At 47.0% G+C, this 20,648-nt stretch overlaps 1 protein-coding gene across 5 annotated transcripts in view; it reads right to left on the reverse strand.

Annotated features, from left to right (window-relative positions):
- The window catches only part of GAS7 (growth arrest specific 7), a 107,921-nt gene that overhangs the window by 67,347 nt on the left and 19,926 nt on the right, over window positions 1–20,648 (reverse strand). For 3 of the 5 annotated variants that reach the window (XR_011327172.1, XM_069798842.1, XM_069798840.1), the window contains exon 2: window positions 1,222–1,345. Coding sequence is in view for 4 of the 5 variants with exons in the window: in XM_069798842.1 (XP_069654943.1) it covers window positions 1,222–1,345 (124 nt within the window). In the remaining variant the exon portion in view is untranslated. Of the gene's footprint in view, window positions 1–1,221; window positions 1,346–6,543; window positions 6,686–20,648 lie in introns of those variants that run through there. The other 2 variants (XM_069798843.1, XM_069798841.1) reach the window with 2 other exon arrangements.

Below are 20,648 nucleotides of genomic sequence, written 5' to 3' on the forward strand. Positions count from 1 at the left end.
TTATCACAGAAAAAACAGGCTCTGCCTCTTATTGGTTTATCTGACCTCAACCCAGTGCATGTGAGTGAGGGTCCATCGCCATGATGGCTCAGGACTGAGTCTAATCACCTCCTCGCCCAGCCCTGAATTGCAGTGGGGATGGGGTATCTAACTCCTACTGATCTCCCCAGCCATGCAGGGGATGCTGCCCATGAGCCAGAGCTGACTATGCTTGAAAATGAAGGCAGTGTTTAATGGTAATGTGCCTTCTGGAGGATCTTATGAGATGTCAGTGCATAAAACTCAGGTACATAATGACTTGGCCATGTTCTAGGCCAAAGGCCTCTGAAATAAAACACATCAGTCCCTGAATGACTGAGGTGCGTTGTGACAGCCCATGGCTCTCCTTGCACTCACAGTGAGTCAGAAAGAGAAATGCCAGTGGTCATTCCTGATGGCTTTGACTCCATTGTGAACAAGGTGAACTCCTGCTGTCCTCTCTTCCCTTGTCATTCTGTCATTCTTTCTGCTAAAGAAATCTGGTTTTGCTGGCCACAAGTCCCTGTTTTGCAATGCTGTTGTGAGCTCATGATGAGAAAAGCAGGTAGACAGAGTCTTAAGCTGGCAGTGGTACAAGTTTGACAGGTCTTGAGCAGCTGATAAGATCTTGAGTTGTCTGCTTCTCTACTAGCACAACAGTGAGTAAAATATACAAATGTAGACTGAAAATTCTGACTTTAATTTCCCATTACATGTGTTTTTCTTCCCTCGTCTCCAAGGGCAAGCTGACTCTGACTTGAGCAACTTTTCAATTAACTATTTCTGTTTTTCCCTAACAGTGCTTTAGTGATACCTGACAGTCTATCAAACTACTTTACATATATGTACATATACAGACATATATATTGCCAGCTAAAGTGAAAGGAAATAAGGAATGTGATAAAAATTATATCCTTAATGGTGTTTTATATTCTAAAACACTTATGGCAGGGGTGTTTCTACTTTACATTCTCTGTCTTTTGTAAAAGCTTCAGATGTCTTCTAATGGCCAGAATTAAGATGACAGAGGACCAGAAGACTAAATCTTCTTGTAATTATTTTCTTTCATATGGTGGCAGGGTCATATTAATTCCTTTGACTCTGGGTCTACTTTGTCATCAAAATCAACATGACAGACAATTTCCTGAAACAGATCTGCACTGCTAGGGTGACACATTTACTGGAGCCCCCACCCCCACTTACCATTCGTGAAGGTGTTCACATAGTACCTTCGGCCCTGAGGAGACATATAGCTCTGCCAGCCAGGGGGAAGATGGCCATTCAAGGTATCTTCTCCTGTCTGAGGAGTTGCCTTTCTGGGTTTCTGCTGAGAAAAGAAAAAAACCCCAACCTATTAAGTCAATATCTAGACAATGTAAAGTCTAACCAGACACACGTCTGGAACGGGACCATGTGGTTTGGCATTCTAGAGACTGCAATACACCCAAAGACTTTCAGTCCATTTCTCCCCTCATCTGTGCTAGCTTCATCCAGAACATGAAGCAATCTTCCCTTGGAGCACTGGCTACACAGAACATCCTTTGGGAGAGAAATGAAACTCCTCTGTATTTGATGTCCCATGAGCACCTGGACCTGTCCAAGAAAATGACTCATTAAGCAGTAAAATGCAAAGCATAAAATAATCAAGTGTCTGAGAAAGAAAGGCATGCATCTGTCACTCACTTACTTTCATGTGGATATACTGGTGGGTCAAAGCACTGGTCATGGAGGTGCTGCCCCGATTTAATTTACAGGGGCACCATCACCTTCAGACATTTTCAAGAAGAAACACTGCAGAGCCATGTCACCTATACAAGTAGTGTACTGAAGTAAATTTATCAGTATGCTGATTATATACTAATAATGCATGTAATTAGTAATGCATACATTACTGATCTAGATGTAATCTGGATCCATATCATCCAGATAGAGGATCATTAGGATTCAGATTACTAGATGAGCGTCATGCTGACACCTGCTCTCCAGGGACACACACAGAACTGCTATCAGGGTTCAAGTGCCACCTCAGCCGTACATCTCTTCACCAACTCAGTTGCAAGCCTCAGTACAGATTCAGGGTGCAAAGAAAAGAAAGAGGTGAAGCTGCAAGTAATTGCCCACACTACATTGCATCACCTGGGCTATTTTCCTCTTCCAAGTAGCTCTGGTGGTTCCTTGGTAGCAGCTGCTTGATGTGAGACTGGCAAAGAGGGCTTCATACCAAAGGAGGCATGAACCCTGTCTGATCCTTTCAATCAGGAACACTGAATATGGCAAAGGTAGAGATACGATGCATTGCCAAAGATTGCCAGTTGCAGCCCTACAGGTGTGTGGCAATGAACCCAACAGCCTCCTCCTGGCTCACACCCAGAGAGCTCCGCTTTGCCTTTCCACATTCCCTAAGGCAAACCAGGCATGCGATGTACTCATTTTTTGTTTGTTTGTTTGCATTGCCTTCAAAGGAAGAAAAACAAAAGAACAAGGAAAAATGTGTGCAATGGAATTATTTATCCCATGAAAGCTAATCTCTATCCAGGAAATGCCTTCTGACATGGTGGGAGACAGGTCTGAAGTGACTGCACTAGATTCACAAACAGCCATGTCCAAGGGACAGGCAGTTTCAGCATCCAGCTGCATATAATGTTCAAACATTGACAGACATATGAACAGTACCATCAGAAAACTGTGTGATGTGTCCTTCTCCTATACATTCAGTCTCTGAGTGAAATTCCAACTCTCTTCCAACCCAGAATAAAAGGGACATTTAACGATTTTGGAGCCAAAAGTCTATTTTATGTTTCTTTTCAGTTTCAGAAAACTCTGATTACAATGGCTCTCAAGAGGCACTGAACTTGAGAATGATCTTGTGTTCGTGCCTCAACAAGCGTGCTTGCACAGACAGGTCACAGGCTGCAAGGCAGCCATATGGACCCAAGACCAGTGTGAGATGAATACTGCCTGACCGCTGCAGCACAGATGGAGCCTATGCTGGTTCAGATTTTAGTTCCTCTCCTTGAGCAGAAATACAGACTGGGAGACTCAGCTAGCCCAACATGAACTGAACAATTTAGCTTGGGAGATATGAAGGGACTATACCAGGTGTATGACTCAAATCTCATGCTCTGCATGCCTATGGCTAGCAGGGTGGTATGCAGAATTAATCAGTAGGATCTCTGCCATCTATTCTGTTTCTGCTCTCTAAGGTTTAATCAAATCAATTTACAGTTCCATTCACCCTGCTGTACATGTGAGAAAGCAGAAGCTTTCACAGTTTGCGTTACTTTTTTTTTGCTGAACTCAGCTAAAAATGCAAATGAAAACTTCTCTTACACATTAGCCTGCCCAAAGGCACATGTTCTTATTATTGTTAGTGTTATTCTATTGCCTAGAAATGCACTAAATGAAATTCTTGTCTTAGTGAAGCTAGGGTTCTAGCCTGTTCTGTGATCACAGGGGCAGGACCTCTCCATACAGGCCACCAAAACATCTGTTTCATATAGCTTTCCATGAAAGCTTTGCATCCTACTAATGAAAACATGACAGAAAAATTAAGCTATCCCAGTTTTACTGTTGGGTGATCGGAGTTCTTCTCCAACATGATATGGGTGTTTACAGAAGTGTCTTGTTTCACTATGCAATGCCACTTCTAACGTGGCTCCAGCAACCACGTACTCATTTCCAGTTCTTTACAGCCACATGCTGGCACCACCAGAAACTTGCTCACACAGCCCTGAAACCTGCCCTAATAGCCCTAATATCCAGCGTCATCCTTTTGTTTGGTTTTACTCTCAGTCAAGACTGAAAATAAGCCTGCAGGCTTCCCAGGCATGACGTCCCTGGAAGCATTGCGTTGCTTGTGCAGGTGATGCAGACCAGTGGACTGGTGTATGGCACTGACACATACTTTTATCACATGGACCTTAAAAAGAAAAGCTGTTTTGTGCAAGCTTCCTTTTGGTTCTGTTCAGCTCCTGTGATCTGCCATGCAGGGGAGCTTTTCCATCTCACATCTCTCTCAGACACCCCTCTCTACAGTTTCACCTAATGTAATGAAACACTGGGAAGAAAAAACTATTGAAAAGAGTATGTCTGACCAGTGAAGTCACCCCAGTAATTACAATAACAACTAAGAAGAATGCTGGTTGATTTCTGTGTCCAGGACTACCTCCTGAGGGGCTGTCCTTGCACTTTACCCATACATAGTCCTTGTCCAAAACACAGGTCGGTCTGGTGAGAAAGCCAGGGCTAAAAAGCATTCAGAGGTTCAGGATCAAGTAACATACGCAGAGAAGGTCAGATCAGAAGAGAAAGCTATTTTTTGAACCACAAAACCGGTCTCTCTCCCAGCATATTCCAAGGGATAGCACAGAGAGCTGGGACAAATCCTGGGACAGCTCCTGAACTCTTTCCATCACAGGGTTAATGGTCCCCCATTATTGTTTGCAAAAGCATGCTGAAGAAAAAATAAATTCCGGAGTGTAGGAGTGTACCAGCTCTTGAAAAATTTGGCAGCAGGTTGGGTCCCTTAGACTCACTGCACAGATCTCTGGCCTTGAAGAAAACAAAGTTACACCAGACTATCTCTGCTGTGCATGTTCACCCCATAAAGCGGTATTTGGGATAATCCAACCGTGGGTTCTGTTCCAGAATCTAAAAGGTACAGAATTTCACACATTTTTACTGCACACTTGGTATTTCTGTCCTTAACACCTTCTTTCTCTTCTGGAACAGAAGTCCTATCCATTCCCACTACCCCTCTTTTTTAATATGGTCCTCTAGTATCCCATGTACCAAGTAGGTCAAGACTAGGTTCAGCTCACTTCAGGGGCCCATGGTATTACTTCATTTCACACAGTCAGCACCAGTAGCCTGCAAGGACAGATACCGCAGGTTTGCTTAAGGGAAGCTCTGCAATTGCTCCAACATCCTTTGAGTCACTTTTTCAGTGTTGCTTCAGGTCTCCCTGATGGACTACAGGAAAAGCAGAGGTCTTTTACAGACAGGTGCCATGGCTGTATTCTTAAACAAAGGCTATGCCAAGAGACAGATGTGGACAGTATAGAGCAGATACCAGCAAATGTTGGATGGAAAAAGTTTAAAGACTAAAGTTAAGTCAATGTTTTAGCTATAGTCTCTGCCAAAATGCGTATCACTTCAAAAAAGCACACAAGCATTATGTTTTGCAGTTGCCAATTCTATTTTTGAGTTACTAATATTTCTACCTTTGCTTCCGATTTTGCCAATGAAGAAGTGTTGCAAGCAGTAGTCCCTATCAGTGATGGTCAAGAGGACTGAATGTAAGGGAAACCCCAGCATTGCCAAATGCAGAAGTTCTTGTAAACAATGGGGCAATGGTTTGCTTGCATGTGCATGGAGTATGGATGTGTGGATCTCATCCTTTTGTTTTACAGAGGAATGTGATCCTAAACAGCAGCTCACTATTGGGCAGGACTTTATCCCCCCATGGAGACTGCAGAGGAAGATCATCTGGGTGTTAGGACCACTTCTGTATTAGAGCCCCTAACTGGTCCCAGAGCAATCCACTCCCACATACACTTGAACTCCCACTCCTATAGCAGCTCTGCTCGAAACTGATACTCTATGGGTGAAAGAGGAACTGAAAATGGCACAGGGGAGGAATTGAAGAAGAAATGAAACTTGGCTTCATCCAGGTTTCCTCACCACCCTATGCTCATTGAAGCAAAGATACCAGGAGGCTCTGGCACAGATGGTGTGGGGCAGTAGCACATGGGGCTGGGCTCTATAACGCATCACAGATTAAGTACCTCATAGTTTTGGCACACTCAGCCATGCATCCTTTCAGAAATGAGAATGCCATGGAGGCCATAGTGGCAGTACATCTTCCCTTCTCTGCCAAAACAGGAGGTCTGAGTAAGAGGAGAGACATTGTCACTCTATTTTTCTTAGCAGACACAACCCTGTCCTAGCCAGGCCCTCTGTAGTCCCTTCCTCTAGCATCAGCACAGCTAAACGGGAACCATTCTTGCACACCCATACGGGAGAAGTTTGGGCTAACCTGGCATCTAATGATAGGCATTCCTGCTGAGGCGGCAAGACAGAGAAGGGGGCCAGGAGGCAGCACAGAGATGGGAAGCAGCCAGTGGATGGTGTTCAAGAGCCCAGCGCCACAGCTGGCGCAGCACCACGAGGCAGGCTTCAAACCTCTCCCAAATCCAGCACTGACCAGGACACACCCTGTGCCTAGCCACATCACAGGAAAAGTGAGACACTTCTGCTTGCACACCTCTTCCTTAGATGACTCAGCAAGACTGTGCTATTACTTTGACCTCTTGTTCCTACTTTTAGAATTATTGCCAGGATAGTTTATGAGAATGGCAATTCACAACAGAGGACTGTCTACATGGAGAGGGTGTTTCAATATCAGCAGAGAGCATTACGAACCAACAAAAACAGAACAGCAGTGACTGGAAGTTGAAACTAGACAGGCTCAGATTGAAAAGAATCTGCCAGTCATTAGGATAAGTATCGACTGGAATGGCTTACCAGGGGGCTGTGCACTTCTTGTAGTTTCTCCATCAAGATTAAGTGCCTCTTTCTAGAAGATCTGCTCTATTCCAATCAGAGAAAAAGACAGGACCCTGAAACCCCTGACCCAGCGGTGCAGAAGCTTGGGCTGGGTGGGCTAGGAATCCTGTCTGCCTTCCAAGTCTTGCAACTCCGGCAGTGCCTTTGAGCTGAGAGAAACACGCCACTCCCCTCACTGTCATTTCTGGGAGTGTCACCAGCCGCTGCATGGTGGTGGACAGGCAGATCTGGACCTGAAAAGGATGTCTGCAACACACCGTTGAGGAAACAGGAAACAATGTGAGCAGAGCAGAGAACGTGTGACCCCAGTGAAATCCTCCTGCATCTGTATTTGCTGCCTGGAAAAGGGATCAAAGTATCTCTCGAAACATTCAAAACCACGAACACAAGCACTTCCCTCCTACGAGATTTCCTAGGATCGGAAGTCCATATAGCAGGGGTACATGCAGGGGTCAAAAAGAGCCAGCCACCCAACAGGCCTCTTTCTCCATGACAAGTGATAGTTTTGATTTGATGTGTTGAGAAACACAGGGACAGGATTCTCCTGATATGTGCACAGCAGAAAGGAACCAGAAATGAGCAGCAAATGCAAAATGCATCTCTAAGCAGAGAAGGCACTGGAGCTCTTCAGCACCAAACCATGCACCAGAGAGCTAGCAAAGGCAAGCATATGAATTAAGAGAAGATCTATGGGGTTAACCCACCTAGTCCAGGACATCAGCACTGACAAGAGGCAGAAGGATGTGCTTTTTAGGGCAGAGCACATGAACCTGACCATTACCTGTGGCCCATTTTCCCCACATCCACAGGCATTGGGTTAGGGATGCCAGGGAGAGGAGGACAACCAGTGTGGGCAGGACAGCCACCCCGCAGCATCACAACCTACCCAGAGGTGACACTCTTGACCAAGGAACAGTGTTTAATCTGTGCACTGTTAAGCACAGATTGTCTAGAAGCATGTCTGAAGAGAATGACAACTGGATCAGACATCCTGGATGCTCCATGTAAAAAGGAGCACCAGCTCTGCCCTGCACGTTGAAGCCCTGACACTTGCTGTCTAACTGAGCCAGCTCAGAAAAAGGGCACCACGTCCAGCAGGGAGGCAGTGGGGGTGCTTCTCCCACTCCACCTCTTCTGACTTCCTGACTATTTTGTTCTTTTCTTTCTCGCTTTTCTTGGTCAAGTTAGTAGCCCAACTCATCCTATTCCTTTAGAAGAACACCTGGCAATGGGAACCCCTCCCAGTGGTGGAAAAAAAGAAAGCCAAAAGGAGTTTTACACAGCAAAGTGAGGCAACAGGGAGTGAAGGGCCCGCACACATCAGTCTATCCCATGCTGACTGACCCCTTGAGACAAGTTCAGCCTTGCTCAACAGAGGAAAATCACTTCCCATTTTCAAACTGCAGGAAATCCCCATTCCCCTTCAAAGAGGGATCCTAGGGAGGAAACATCTGTGCGCTTAGAAGCCTGAGCTCCCTGAAGCTGTGCTCGCACTGTGCTCCAGCAGAGTACAGCCCACGGGCTCTCTGAATACACAACCCAAGGTAAAACAAAACAATTCCAAAACCACAAATGCAGGCCCTGAGCAACCTGATCTAACTCCAAACAGGGGGTTGGACCAGAGACTTCCAGAAGTCCCTTCTAATTTAAATTCTTCTATGATTTTATGATCCTATTTCAACAGAGCATGCAGCCTTGGAGCAACTGAAGGGGATGCCTCTTAGGTTTGAATTAAATGCAGTGTCAGTAGTCTTACCTGCTGTTGCTCTTGCTCAGTCACACTGCACTTCTGCTGCAGACCCAGCAGCACAAAGAAAGGCTACAGAGTCCAGCTAAACAGCTCCCCTGCAGTGTCCTGCCCAGTGCTGGAGGATCACTGGTGACAGAAAGCTGGACAAAACGTGCAGGGGAAACTCCCTGCAAGAAGCAATGCAAGGACACAGCAAGGGAAAACTGCCACAACATGAACCTGCACCAGAACAGCCCGCTGTTCTGTGGGGAAAAGCTTGCCCTGTGCTGACATTACTCAGTTTATGTTCTGTCTAACTGCAGTTTTCATAAATACCTAACTCGGCAAAGGTGTGTGTCTGCCCAAGGGTATGAAGCAGAAGTAAGGCAGACATGGTGCAGTCAAAGAAGTGGGGTCTGTGTTTGAACACAGTTGATGCTGCAAACAGGATTGTTAGTGAGAGAAGTCCACAGAAGAACCTTGGCAGCAGGGATGCCTACACCAACACTCATGTCCATCCCAAGTTTGGCATGAAGATACCAGCACTGAGAAGTGCCTGGCAGACCCTCCCCAGGCTGGGCACAGGCATGCCCGCACCAACGTGCACCCTTGCAGAGGGGAATGCCTGGGGCACCTCTGAACCCCTCCGCCATTACCCGCAGCCTCTTTCTCTCTAGTACTTTGAGTCATTCTGTATTTTGTTCATTTTTATGCAATCTTTCTTGCTCAACATTTGGTTTCCATGGAGTCACATACACTGTGTGAAACACATTTATATTTAGAAAGTGGAACGGGTCATATGACCTGTCCCGGTTGTCATAGCAACCAGCACAGCTCCCGGTCGGCTGAATGTGATGGCACATGGCTGCTGGGGACAAGTCGCCCTCCCTGGGTGGCCCTGCGGGCACCGCCTCTGCAGCAGAAACGCAGCAAGACACTGCCAATGCCACTGCCCCTCCAGCCCCCACAGCCCGGCCCGTGGCATTCCTCGTCTTTGGGCACCATGCCTCCTCTCTGGCCACCTTCTGCAACACCAGCCCTCCTCCTCAAAGAGGAACAGTCCCTTTGCCTGTGCCAAGTGTTAGGGTGTCTCGGAGCTCTGCTTGTGCTGCCAGGCTGGAGCCGTGGGCTGAGCTATGCCCAGCACATACCCCACATGCCAGTCTAGCAGGACAGCTCTCATTTTTCCTAGTCTTAAAAATCTCCCTGCCCTAATAAGTCTCCTCTGGGCCACACCAAAGCCTTCTTCATCCCTTCTTCCTCCTAAATAACTTCAGCATCTGCATGTAGCTGCTGTTTCCTTGGATGCCATCTCTGCCACCTTCCTACCAACCCACCGCAGCTGTGACCAGGAGGAGGACCGGGCGGCGCTTGTGCGTGGGTCTCTGCTCTGGGGCCAACTCTCCTGTAGCTCTGCACCCCTCTATTTCCCTGCACCCCTCTATTTCCCATCTGGCTCTGAAATGTAGTGTGCATGCTTCCCACCCAGCTCTACCTTCCCCACTGAGGGCCTGCTAGCCCAGCCAGATCCACTGCTGCCAAAATCATCCCTCCTCTCCCACCCAGGTCCCTGGCTATGGTGCAGGCATGTGCTCAGGACTTTGCTTTAAGGTAATATCCATGAACAGCACCGTGTTTGCAGAAAATCAGCCTTCTGGGACTCATATACTTTTCTCTGCCAGTACCCTAAACTAGGGAAAACCAAACTTGTTTCTGAAGGGTACGTGACCCAGAGAAACAGGCTGGGTGATGTTTTCTGGCTCAGTGCTGTGTGTGACACCAAAATGGGTGGGAAGAGAAATGCTCTGATTTGTGAATTCCGCCTAGACCCCTGCAAAACAGGGGCTGCCGAGCCAGAGCTGAAAAACTCGAGTAACTCCAGTGCAGCTCAGACCTCTGCTTTCTCAATATGTGCCTGGTGCACGAAAGCCATGTAAGGCGCCAGACTGGAAGAAGCCACAGCAGTGAGCTGCAGCTGAGCCTGTCGCCTGTGGTGGGTCTCATGGGACCCATGGCACCAGGTCTGGCCCAGATCCTACCGCAGACGATGCTCACTCCATGGCAAAACAGCAGTTCAGGGAGGTGCTTGGCAATGGCTGCCAACTTTTTTTGGCTGAGGAGAGGGAAGCTAGGCAGGTGTAAGAAGTAGGAAGGATAAGAAAGATGGAGTGGGAGATTCAGTGTGGGGAAAGAGCATGGGAGCGGGACCCTGAGTTGGGGAGGGTGGTTAGCAAGAAAGAGAATAAAAAGCCTGTGATGGCTCCTGACTTGGGGAGCGGCAGGTGTGGCAGGAGGGTGAGCGCGGTTTGCAGAGGAGGACAGTCCAGCTGCCGGCTTTCTCACCTTTTGCTCTGCCTGAGCTCTTGGCACACTCCCAAGTGAGTTCATCACTTTCCTATGCCCCCTTTTGAGTGTGCTCACAGCCAGTGCGAGTGCTACCCTGTGACAGTATTTAGCACTACCTGACAAGGGGGTAGAGTCCTGGCACTGAATTAGCAACCAAGAAAGGGGAAACGAAGTACCACCCTCACAGCAGGTGCCAAAGACCCTGAACAGCCAGATGGAAGGGTGTCTGCTCTGAGTAAGAAAGCCTGTTTAGAACACGATGACCATGGCCACATGCACATGTGTATCCCTGCAAGTATAATGCATATATACCGACAGGAAGCTCAAGAATCACTCCCTAGGAAAATACATGCTTGTTTTTCCTCTCTGTGTTAATGGACAAAAAGCCATTTAATGCACAAATCTGTCCCATTCCCTTTGAGCAGTCCCTCCTGGCTAGTGTTATCCAGCCAAGCTATGTGTGGAAGGTGATGGCCAGAGTGAGGATGGGAAAGAAGCTGTGAGTGGTTACATGGGGCAGCAGCAAGGAGCTGGCACTGCTAAGTGGAGCTTCTCCAGCATGGCCTGGGAAGGCCAAGGAGGGGTCAACCAGGCAGATGATTGCTGTGATGAAGGGCTCAACTCCACCCACAGTGGAGCACAGAGGAACAGTAACAGCAATACAGAGGGACAATAATGGGTGGGGAACCTCATAGGAGATAACCTAATCCCATAGACAGAATACCCTGCCTGGAGTCTGCCCTGAGCATGAGAGCAATCAGCCCCATTGTCTGGGGTGAAAACCACCACAATGAGTTAAGGGAAAGGCTCTCTAGATCATCTTACAGACGGATACTGCCTCTAGGAGTATGGGACTCATTATAGGATACAGGCAAAGAGCATCTTTGGATTACACAAGACAAGGGATAGTTAGGGGAAGAAACAAAAGTGGGGGAAGGGAGGAAACCAGTGTGGGAAAAGAGTCATAAGGGGATGAAAGGAGCCAGTCATGTGTAAATGGGCAGCTGGTCATCACATTTGTCTGTCCATGCCCTGAGTCCAATCACTGCAGTCCATCCTGTCCTCTTATTAAAATCCATTCTAACTATTTTCCATTCAGTATGCATGTGCATGCATGGAGATTTAATTAGTGCCAGCAACTGGAGTGGGGACCACAAGTCATAGGGGCTGGTGTGTTTGCAATGCCAGCAACTGGAGACACTGGAGTACTGGTGTATCATGTGGATGCATATCAAGCTGGCCTAGCCAGGTATCGAAACAGCCATAAGTCTTGGCCAGATACTGGAGAGGCCAGAGGGCCTCTGAGCTGCTACTAGAGGGACCAGAAGATCCAAGCCAACTACTGTAGGGATCATAAGTTCTGGTTGTTGGCTGAGACCGATTTGCTTATGTGTGTCTGTGTGTGTCAGGTGAAAGTCTCCATGGCTCATCTGCCAGGTAGATAGGGTATCTATGTCCAGTTACTGGAAAGATGTTCAGTGTGTGTCTGTGCATGTGCTGGTGTGTGCAAGGAGGTCTCCGAACCAGCAACTGCAGTGGGGCTGCGGTCCCAGGGGCTGCATGACCAGGTGCCAGCAACTGGGGAGACTGGGATCCAGGGCCAGCTCCTGGACAGACTGTCTCAGGCCAGTTACTGGAGGGCTCCACATTACATATATGTATGCATTCACCACTAGCAGACCTTTATCCTTTTTCAGCCAGAAAGGGGAACAGGATGAGGTTATTGGTGCCGTTTGTGAGAGTGCTGAGTGTTTCTGTCTGTGTTGATCTGTGCACCTGGCCATATGTATATGTATAGAAGAACCATGCATGTGAGTTTGTGTGGTATGCCTACTGGGAATACACGCTTAGCCTCACTGCTGTCTGGACCTGGGGATACAGAGCTGTGGCAGCCTTGCCTCTAGTGGGCTATCTGATTCAGCAGCCCCTAACATGGTGCACATGCACTTCCCAGCCCTTGGTATTCATCTTTCCAGGTGCTGATGAGGAGGCCAGTTAGCTGAGGTGGAATAAGCTGAGTCCAAAACAAAGCTAAGCAATGATGAAGAGAGATACCGCACATGTGCCTGTCCCGTTATAGCCCTGGGGGAATGGGGGACCACTGCAGCATATCTCTTGTGTTCATGGCTTCGTGCAGAAGGCTCAGCTCTGCAGCACCAGTTTAAGAAAAACCTTCACACACTATGTCTGCCTAAACTCTAAAGCACAGCGTACTGAAGAGTAAAGAGGCAGAACTCAGCATCAGCCTGCGGCCTTGGAGAACCTCACATGAGGGTCAGCATATGTACCGTACAGAAGTTTAAAGGCAAGTATAAGAATGCCAGGAAGGACTAGGCTGGTACCTCTCACTCAGTCCCAAGTACAGCTGTGTCCAACTGCCTCCCTCAAAGATGGAGCAATCCCTCCCAGCAGTCCATTTTTCTGTGGCAGTCGAGTTTCTCTGAAATACCTGTAGTCATTTTTCTTCTTCCAAAGAGAAATAAAGAAGTTAGCACTCTCCTGTTTCTCTTGTTTTCCTTTCAGCAGCATTGCTTCTTGCTGTTCAGAAGGTTAACATCTGGCATCTAATTTGCCAACTAGCAGAGCCAATACGGGCTGTGGAGGTCCGAGAATGGTTCATCTGCCAGTATACAGCCAGCGTGGGTAACCAACAAGCAGTGCACTCAGTGCTCTGCCTTGCTACCTTTCTGTTATTAGGAAATGAAGCCATGGTGTCTTCCTACCATGATTTCTTGAAATAACAGGATGTGGCCAGCTGGGACACAGCTGATTTCTCAAGAGATCCAGAGATGATGGTAGCACAGTTTCATGTTTCTACGCCCAGGCTCTGCATGCTGCCACATACACTCGGCTCACTAGCATATGACAAAGTTTGGCATAAGCTACTTGAGTCACAGTCCCATCCCCTCAATAGGAATTGAGACCCGGAGCTCTGCCACAGGCTGCCATGAGCTGGCTCTCCTGGATCCTAAGACTTCCCCAGGCAGGAGTTATCGCACCATGGCTTGGTAGGGTGGAAGTGGGCAGGAGAAGGTAAAAGCCTGGCGATGTGGCAGCGCCAGCACTCCTGAGAGCTCTGGGCTGTATATGTCCTGTGCCAGTGCAGCCCGGGAGGAGGCAGGAGCCCTCCTCCCCTCACCCTGCTCAGGAGGGATGTGCCACTCCATCTCTGACATCAGCATCTGGTACAAGGCAGAGCACCAGGGCCAAGCACTCTGAAGGGCTTTGTTGTCCTGGGCAGCCAGGCACAACAGGGCTATTGTTGAGCAAACCTTGTACTATAAGAGTCACCCCCATACGCCCAGAGAGTCACAAGGCCAGGTCAGGCCAGCTGCAGCATTACTGCCTGTCTCCAGTTTGAAATGACATGCTGCAAGGACAGATCACCTCTCAGTGATTGGAGAGCGTGGCACACCAGCAAGATGGTCAGAGGCCCACGAGGCAGCCAGGGAGCCGGGGGCATGCTTCTTGCCCCAGGTGCTCTGCACTGGAAAGGTAACTGGAAGCCATTAAAAAAAGAAACTTCCCACAGCCACCTAAATTTGCGGTTTGACTCCTCTCCTTGGGCTGACGCGTGGAAAAGCAGGGCAGAGAAGTCACCAACAGCAGGCTTGAGGGCAGGCAAGGAGCTGGGCAGCACGGCTGTCTTCTGTGCTCCTAGGGCCCTGTGAGTGCAGCTGGTTTTGGAGAAATGAAACATCTGGGAATAATGCCAAATGTTTTTATATGGGGCCTCCAGCCCGTACGCTGCAAGAAAGCTCAGCCTGGCTAAGCGCTCTTTTCTATACATGCTAACACAATACGCTCTTACCAGGCCAGGACAAGGCCTCAAGCCTACCCATCCTCGCCTGCCTGCGGGAACGTGTCCCCTCTCTCCAGCCAGGGCCAAGAAGCACTGACGGCTTTGTGGGTTTAGATGCAGTGTCAGGGTTGGATGTTTCACAAGACTTGCAGCAAGCTGCAGAATGCATGCACAAAGACCTGGAAGGGAGCCCCAAGCCACTCTGGTCTTTGTGGGGATGTGCCATACCCCCTCCTGCCACGACCGTCCCCAAACAATGCCACAGCATTTTATCTGAAGACAAATGTGAAGAAATAACTGCTTAAATAGGAAAAAACTTGAACAGAAACCTAGCAGAAATAAGAAGAGGTGGTAAAGAAACCTGTGCCTTGCTCACTGTGCAGCTCTTTCAGGCCCACTCTTGACCTCACGCATGGACTTTCTGCCTTGCACCACACTTTGCATTGCCCTCCCGGTCCCTAGAACAAAATCCCTCCTGGAGGTGCAGGTGGGGGGCCCTCGGTGCCCCGCAGGGTCCTGCAGGCTGCCCAGCTGTTTGCTGACCCCTCTGCCAGCCCTGCCGCAGCCGGCAGCCTGGCAGCCTCTCCGCCTCGAGTGTCCTCCACAGCTCCCAGGAATTACAAGCATCCTCTCTTCCAGCAGCGTCGCCCGACCCAGAGCACAGCAGCCAGGTAAACAAACCCCAGTGTCAGCCACGGCAGTAACACAATAAAAGAACTGCCCCCAGCAGCAAAATAGTCCCGCTTCAAGTCGGACTGCAAGCATCTAGTGTTTCACTCAGGGATGATGTGGACATACTGCCATTGCAGGAGCTATTAGCAACAGACTCACTTGCTTTTGTGGTTCACATGGGACTGGGACACTTTTCTACTTCAGCAATGCATAAGGTGCAAAAAGAAGTTATGAGTAAAAATAAAATAATGAAAAATATACAAATCACTATGAAAGAAATTTTTTCTCTCAAGAGTACAATGTACCTATGCAACGTACCTTCATAAACATATACCATTTGCAAGGGTCTGTGCCAGGGCATGCCTTACTTGCTTCATTTCTCATACATCACTATCTTTTTTTTAACAAGCACGATTCTACTGCTGTGTTCTGCAGTTTCCCAGACACAATAAAATCACTTCATAACAACTAATAATTAGTGTCTGTTCTTCTAGGAAGGAAGAGATTCTCCCTTAAATTATATAGACTCTCTCAAGTGCACACACAAGCATGCACAGCAAAGCTAAGGCATAGCAACCTCCACCTCTGCTGCAGTTATCTGCCAAAAATGGCTATTTCAAAAACATTTTGGAGCAAGTGAGTAACATATTTGTAAGTTAGAAAAGCAAGTAAAAGCATCATAGAAGAGTTTCTGGTCAGACCCCCAGAGCTGGTGTATTCTCAAATGAAGTTAGTGAATAGATATTCTGAGATTGTCCAAAGAATAATCTGGGTTAGTTGTCTGTATTTATCTTCAATTACTTTTTAAAATACTTTAAATATCCTTTCTCTTTTAGGAAGAATGTCGGGACGAGGTCCCTGAGAATCTTATGTTAATGATCTGCATTTCTAATAAGATATTTTTGTTATAAATATTATCTCAAAATCTATGTGATTAAAATAAAATTGGAAGAGTTAATTCGGATTCTGTTCCTGGCCCCAGGCCTTAAGCAAAACCATTTATGTTTTGGCATATTACAGCTACATTTTCCTGCACTTCAAAATGAAATTTGCTTCCCCCTGTTGCTGTGGTAGGTCAGGATCCCCAAATAAAGTTCCTAGCTACTTTTGCAGGCAGCCTGGATGGGGACTTTTTATTTACAACCATCCTCAGTTTTTCTTGAATGGTGTTTCCCTGCAGAGGAAATCTGTTATGCAGCCCCGACCTGCTATTCCCTGGATTAAATGGCCCTCAACAAGCAAAACTTTGGGAACCTCAGATGCAGAGAAAACAATGAAATGGCCAAGATACAAAGTGCTGCCAGATGCACATTCCTGCACCCTCCCTCATAATCTCTCTCAGGCGTGGGGAATGTAACTGCTGTTGCCTGTAACTCTGTAGTAAAGCACACTCAGACAGACACACGATACTGAGTTTTTATTTTTGCTGCTGCTACAATTCTTAATAAGTGAGCAAACAACAACAAAAAAAAAGCAAGGGAAGGCAGCCATTCCCACAACTTGGCAAGGCCGAGCAAGGCTGCCGGAGCCCCCGCAGAGAGCTGCAGTTTGCCCTGGACCCCTGCCTGCATGCTGCTGAGGCCAGACAGACGGACAGGCAGCCACCGCTGGAGCATGGGTGGGCGCTGGTCCGGCTGTGGGGCTGGTGTGACAGCAAGAGAGAGGCCATGTGCCCATCCCTGTTGAGGGGACAAGGTCGCAAGGGGAGGACTGGAGGCTTTAGGGCTCCATGGTGCAGTGCAAAATACTTGCTCCCCCCTTTGCAGGTGGGACACAGGTCTCCTGCTGGCCTCAGCTGGCACACCCTGCACAGAGCACCCTGTTGACATGAGCGCTTGCCACATTTGCAGCATTTTTCCAGGGATCCCTTCTCTAAAAATGCAAAGTGTGGGACTGCCTTTGTACCCTGACAGAGGACTGAGATATCACTAAAGAAAATCCTCCTTCTCCGCCAGTCTTGATGATGCTGGAGGTTGCTCAGGCAGGACATGCTGAGCATGACCACAAGCATCTCTGCTTGGTGCCCTGACTCCCTCCCATAGGAAGGTCTGGACAACCGTGGCAGAGTTGCCTGCTAGCACCAGCATACGCTATATTCGTTTACAAGCTTCTTCCCATCACAGGAATGGAAAAAAGTGCAAGTGCGACATACAGGTCATGCAGCACCATCAGCTGCTTCTGAAGATGACCTCTGGTGTGCAGAGCAGCAGATGATCTCCACCACTGTACAAGAGCTATGTGCTCCCCTCTCCCCCCTGCAGCTTCTGCTGCTCAGGAAGGACCGAACTGGTTTGCACTGATCCTGGCAGCACGAAGTGCTCTCTGTAGCTGCTGTCCCCTCTCTGTCCCCTCTCAGTTTCTTGTCCTTGCAGCTACTGCTCCCATCCCTCTGCACGCTAAACGGTGCTCAGATCTCATTTGCCCAGTTTATCTCTTTTTAATGAAACTCCACCATACAAACACTTCATCTAAGAAGAAGAATATCCAGGTCACCACATTTGTGCAGTGAAATTCATTTAGTCCTGGGATGGCCCATATACAAGAATAACATTTAAGCCAGCACACTCCAGACGGTGGGAAGCACTGCAGAGACAAGGGATGACAAAGGCAGACCTCAAGAAAAGTGCCACAAGACAGCTGCAGCCAGGCAGGTCCAGACAGGGAGACTCATCAGTTGGAGGTGATCAGCTGCAGCCGGGACAGACACGTGCAGCAAAGTAGAGCAGGCAGAAAGACAGACAGGAAATATCAAGACAATATTCAGCTTGGACAAAATGCAAGTACAAGAAAACAGCCCCCAAAACAGCCGGTGGGAGGGAAATCCCTAGAAACAGTTATTGATTAATTTTAATTCGCCCCACGCAGTAACTGAGCATCCTCAGAAGAACACAGCGAGTGTCACTGGGTCACCTCCCCCACTCTTTTCCTCGTTACTCCTCTGTCCCGCTAACACTGGTTTAGAGGAAATTAATAAACTGCCCATTTTAAAACTGCCACATTTCCCTTCTAAGACCCTCCATGCTCTTCTGGACTTTACCAGACTTCAAGCTTCCAACAGGATGTCTATGAGGATGCATTTTTTGCTTCACCTCAAATTTGTTTATGCAGCAAAAAGGATGGAGGAAGTTCTTAGAAAAAAGGCCAATATTAAAGCATGGTTATGCCAATGGTCAACCAGTACTTGGGTGATGTGCATAGGAAATTTAGAATTTTTGCTAGGAGGTGGTGGTTGCTCCTGTCAGGACTTCCATGGGCCCTGGGAACAGCAGACCAGGTTATAAACTGCAATGCTGACACACTAGATGTTCCCTTTTCTTTCTCAAGCCCAGCTATTCTATTGGTGAACTGCTATTCAGTGATATGCACCACTGACGAAATATGTGACTACACTATTACCCTTTGACATGGGATGAGACACAGAAGTACAGAATTCAGCACTGAATTCACACCCAAATATCACTATTTCTGTGCAATTCACAACTTTTGCTGGTCCAAGAGAAGCTTCAGCCTGAGCATGCTACCTACAGAATGAGGAAGTACAGAAATTGCCTATTACCACAACAACAAAGTTTAAATATGATTTTTGGCTTTGAGTTACTGCAACTATACAAAGGGAGCCAGAGGCACCAAGCCTGTATGATTTAATTGCCGTTATAGATAAAGCTTATCACAGAGCTGAGAACTGAATGTACTCATTTGGAGGAAGGCTGCCCCCTAATACCTGGGAGTATCCTGCAATGAGGATGCATTTCCAACATGGTCCAAACACTGTGACCTGCTGCTTACTCAAGATTCATCACCAAGCCACACTGTCTGTCAATGCAGATACAGAAAATCTATCTGCTTGGTTGTTCTACATCCAGGAAGTTAATCTTGTTTATGAAATTCAGCATTTCAATATACATCTTCTTCTTATGACCAGAGGATATAATTACCTCTTACTGCAGCAGTGAATTTTAATAATTATAATATGGAAACACCAGAAGTCATTGGGATTGGGAACCCTTTGTGCCTGGCACTATGCATGTAAGGAAAGGAACTTTTTAGATTGCTTTTAAATGGAAAATAAGCTGCCAGTTACTCTTATGACAAGTACAGAAGTGTAGGCGCAAAAGTAGATAAAATCAGCAGAAGAGCATTAACAGTAACAGGAAATGTTCTATAAATGCAATAGTATTAAGAGGAAGACCAAGTAAAAGAACCAGTTGCAGCTCAGTAGAGAAGAAGAGCTACCCATGGATGATCATGTTCAGTATCTTCAACAAAAAGTCATCTGTTAATAAAGAAGTCATCCATGATCAAGTGGCTGCCATAGTTAATACTAGCAACAAAGGGTTAAGATCTCAGCCTGCAATAGGGAAGGAAAAAGTTGGAGAACACTGAGATTGATAGATTCATCCTAAGACTTTTAAAGAACTGGCTCATAAATCTCAGAGCAATTGCTAATCACCTCTGAGAATTCATGGAAAATCAGGGAGGGAGAGTTCTGGCAACACAGAAAAGGCAAAACATAGTGTCTAGCTTGGAGAAATGGGAAAAGAAGGAAATGGAGTTGTGGAACAGCCACTTGAACTCTAGTTCCTAAAGTAATTGAATAAATTATTTAACAATTTTTTAAGGACCCTGAGCAGACAACAAGGATGTAATTAAAAGCCCACACCATTTTGTCACGGATAGAGCTGTTGAACCAATGTGATCACCTGCATGTGACTGAACACTAGCCCCAAGGTGGAAGTGGGGCCGTAGAGGTGTCAGCAGTGGTACACTCTCCTAGAGAGAAAAACATCTTACTGGGAAGGAAAATGAGAGAGCAGCCTGAGAGACATGGACCTGGTAAGACCTCAGCTGGAGCTATGTGTCAAGTTTTGAGCTTCATTCTTTAAGATATGAACAAACTGGCTAGTCCAGAAGAGAGTGTAAAACAGAGATCTAGAAAAAATGACCTGAAAGAAAAGAGGAAAAGTTGTTAACACAGAGCAGGAATGAGGGAGGGAGGAGTGGCTCGGATACCAAGCTGCTGAAAAGAGAAGGATGGTTTATTTTCCCATCCATCATAGGTGGGATAAAAATGGATTTAAATTGCAGGAAGAAAGGTTCAGGATGGAGGTGATATTGAAGCCATGGTATAGCTTAGACTCCCTTAAGAAAAGACCAGATAACTGTTTATAAGAAATTATGTAGGTATTATCAAGCCTTTCTTGGAGGAATGAGCCTATGACTACAGTATGAGATACACATATGTACTCTGGGCAGTTGTTCTCGAAGATCACACTATGCTGAAATTCCCTCAGGTGGCTTGGAATAGATGCACTTGATATGAAAATGGAAATATTATTTAATGTATGACATCATGTATTAGAAAGAAAACAAAATCTAATATAAGAAAATGCTACTTAGAAAAGGTCAACACTTGGAGTTGAAAGTTAAGAAGAATTGGGGTGGGGACTATGTAATATTTCTGACAGCATTCACAATGCAATCTTGAATAATATTATTACAAATAATTTTCTTCCA

The sequence above is a fragment of the Haliaeetus albicilla genome, chromosome 12, assembly GCF_947461875.1.
Source record: "Haliaeetus albicilla chromosome 12, bHalAlb1.1, whole genome shotgun sequence".
Taxonomy (NCBI): domain Eukaryota; kingdom Metazoa; phylum Chordata; class Aves; order Accipitriformes; family Accipitridae; genus Haliaeetus; species Haliaeetus albicilla.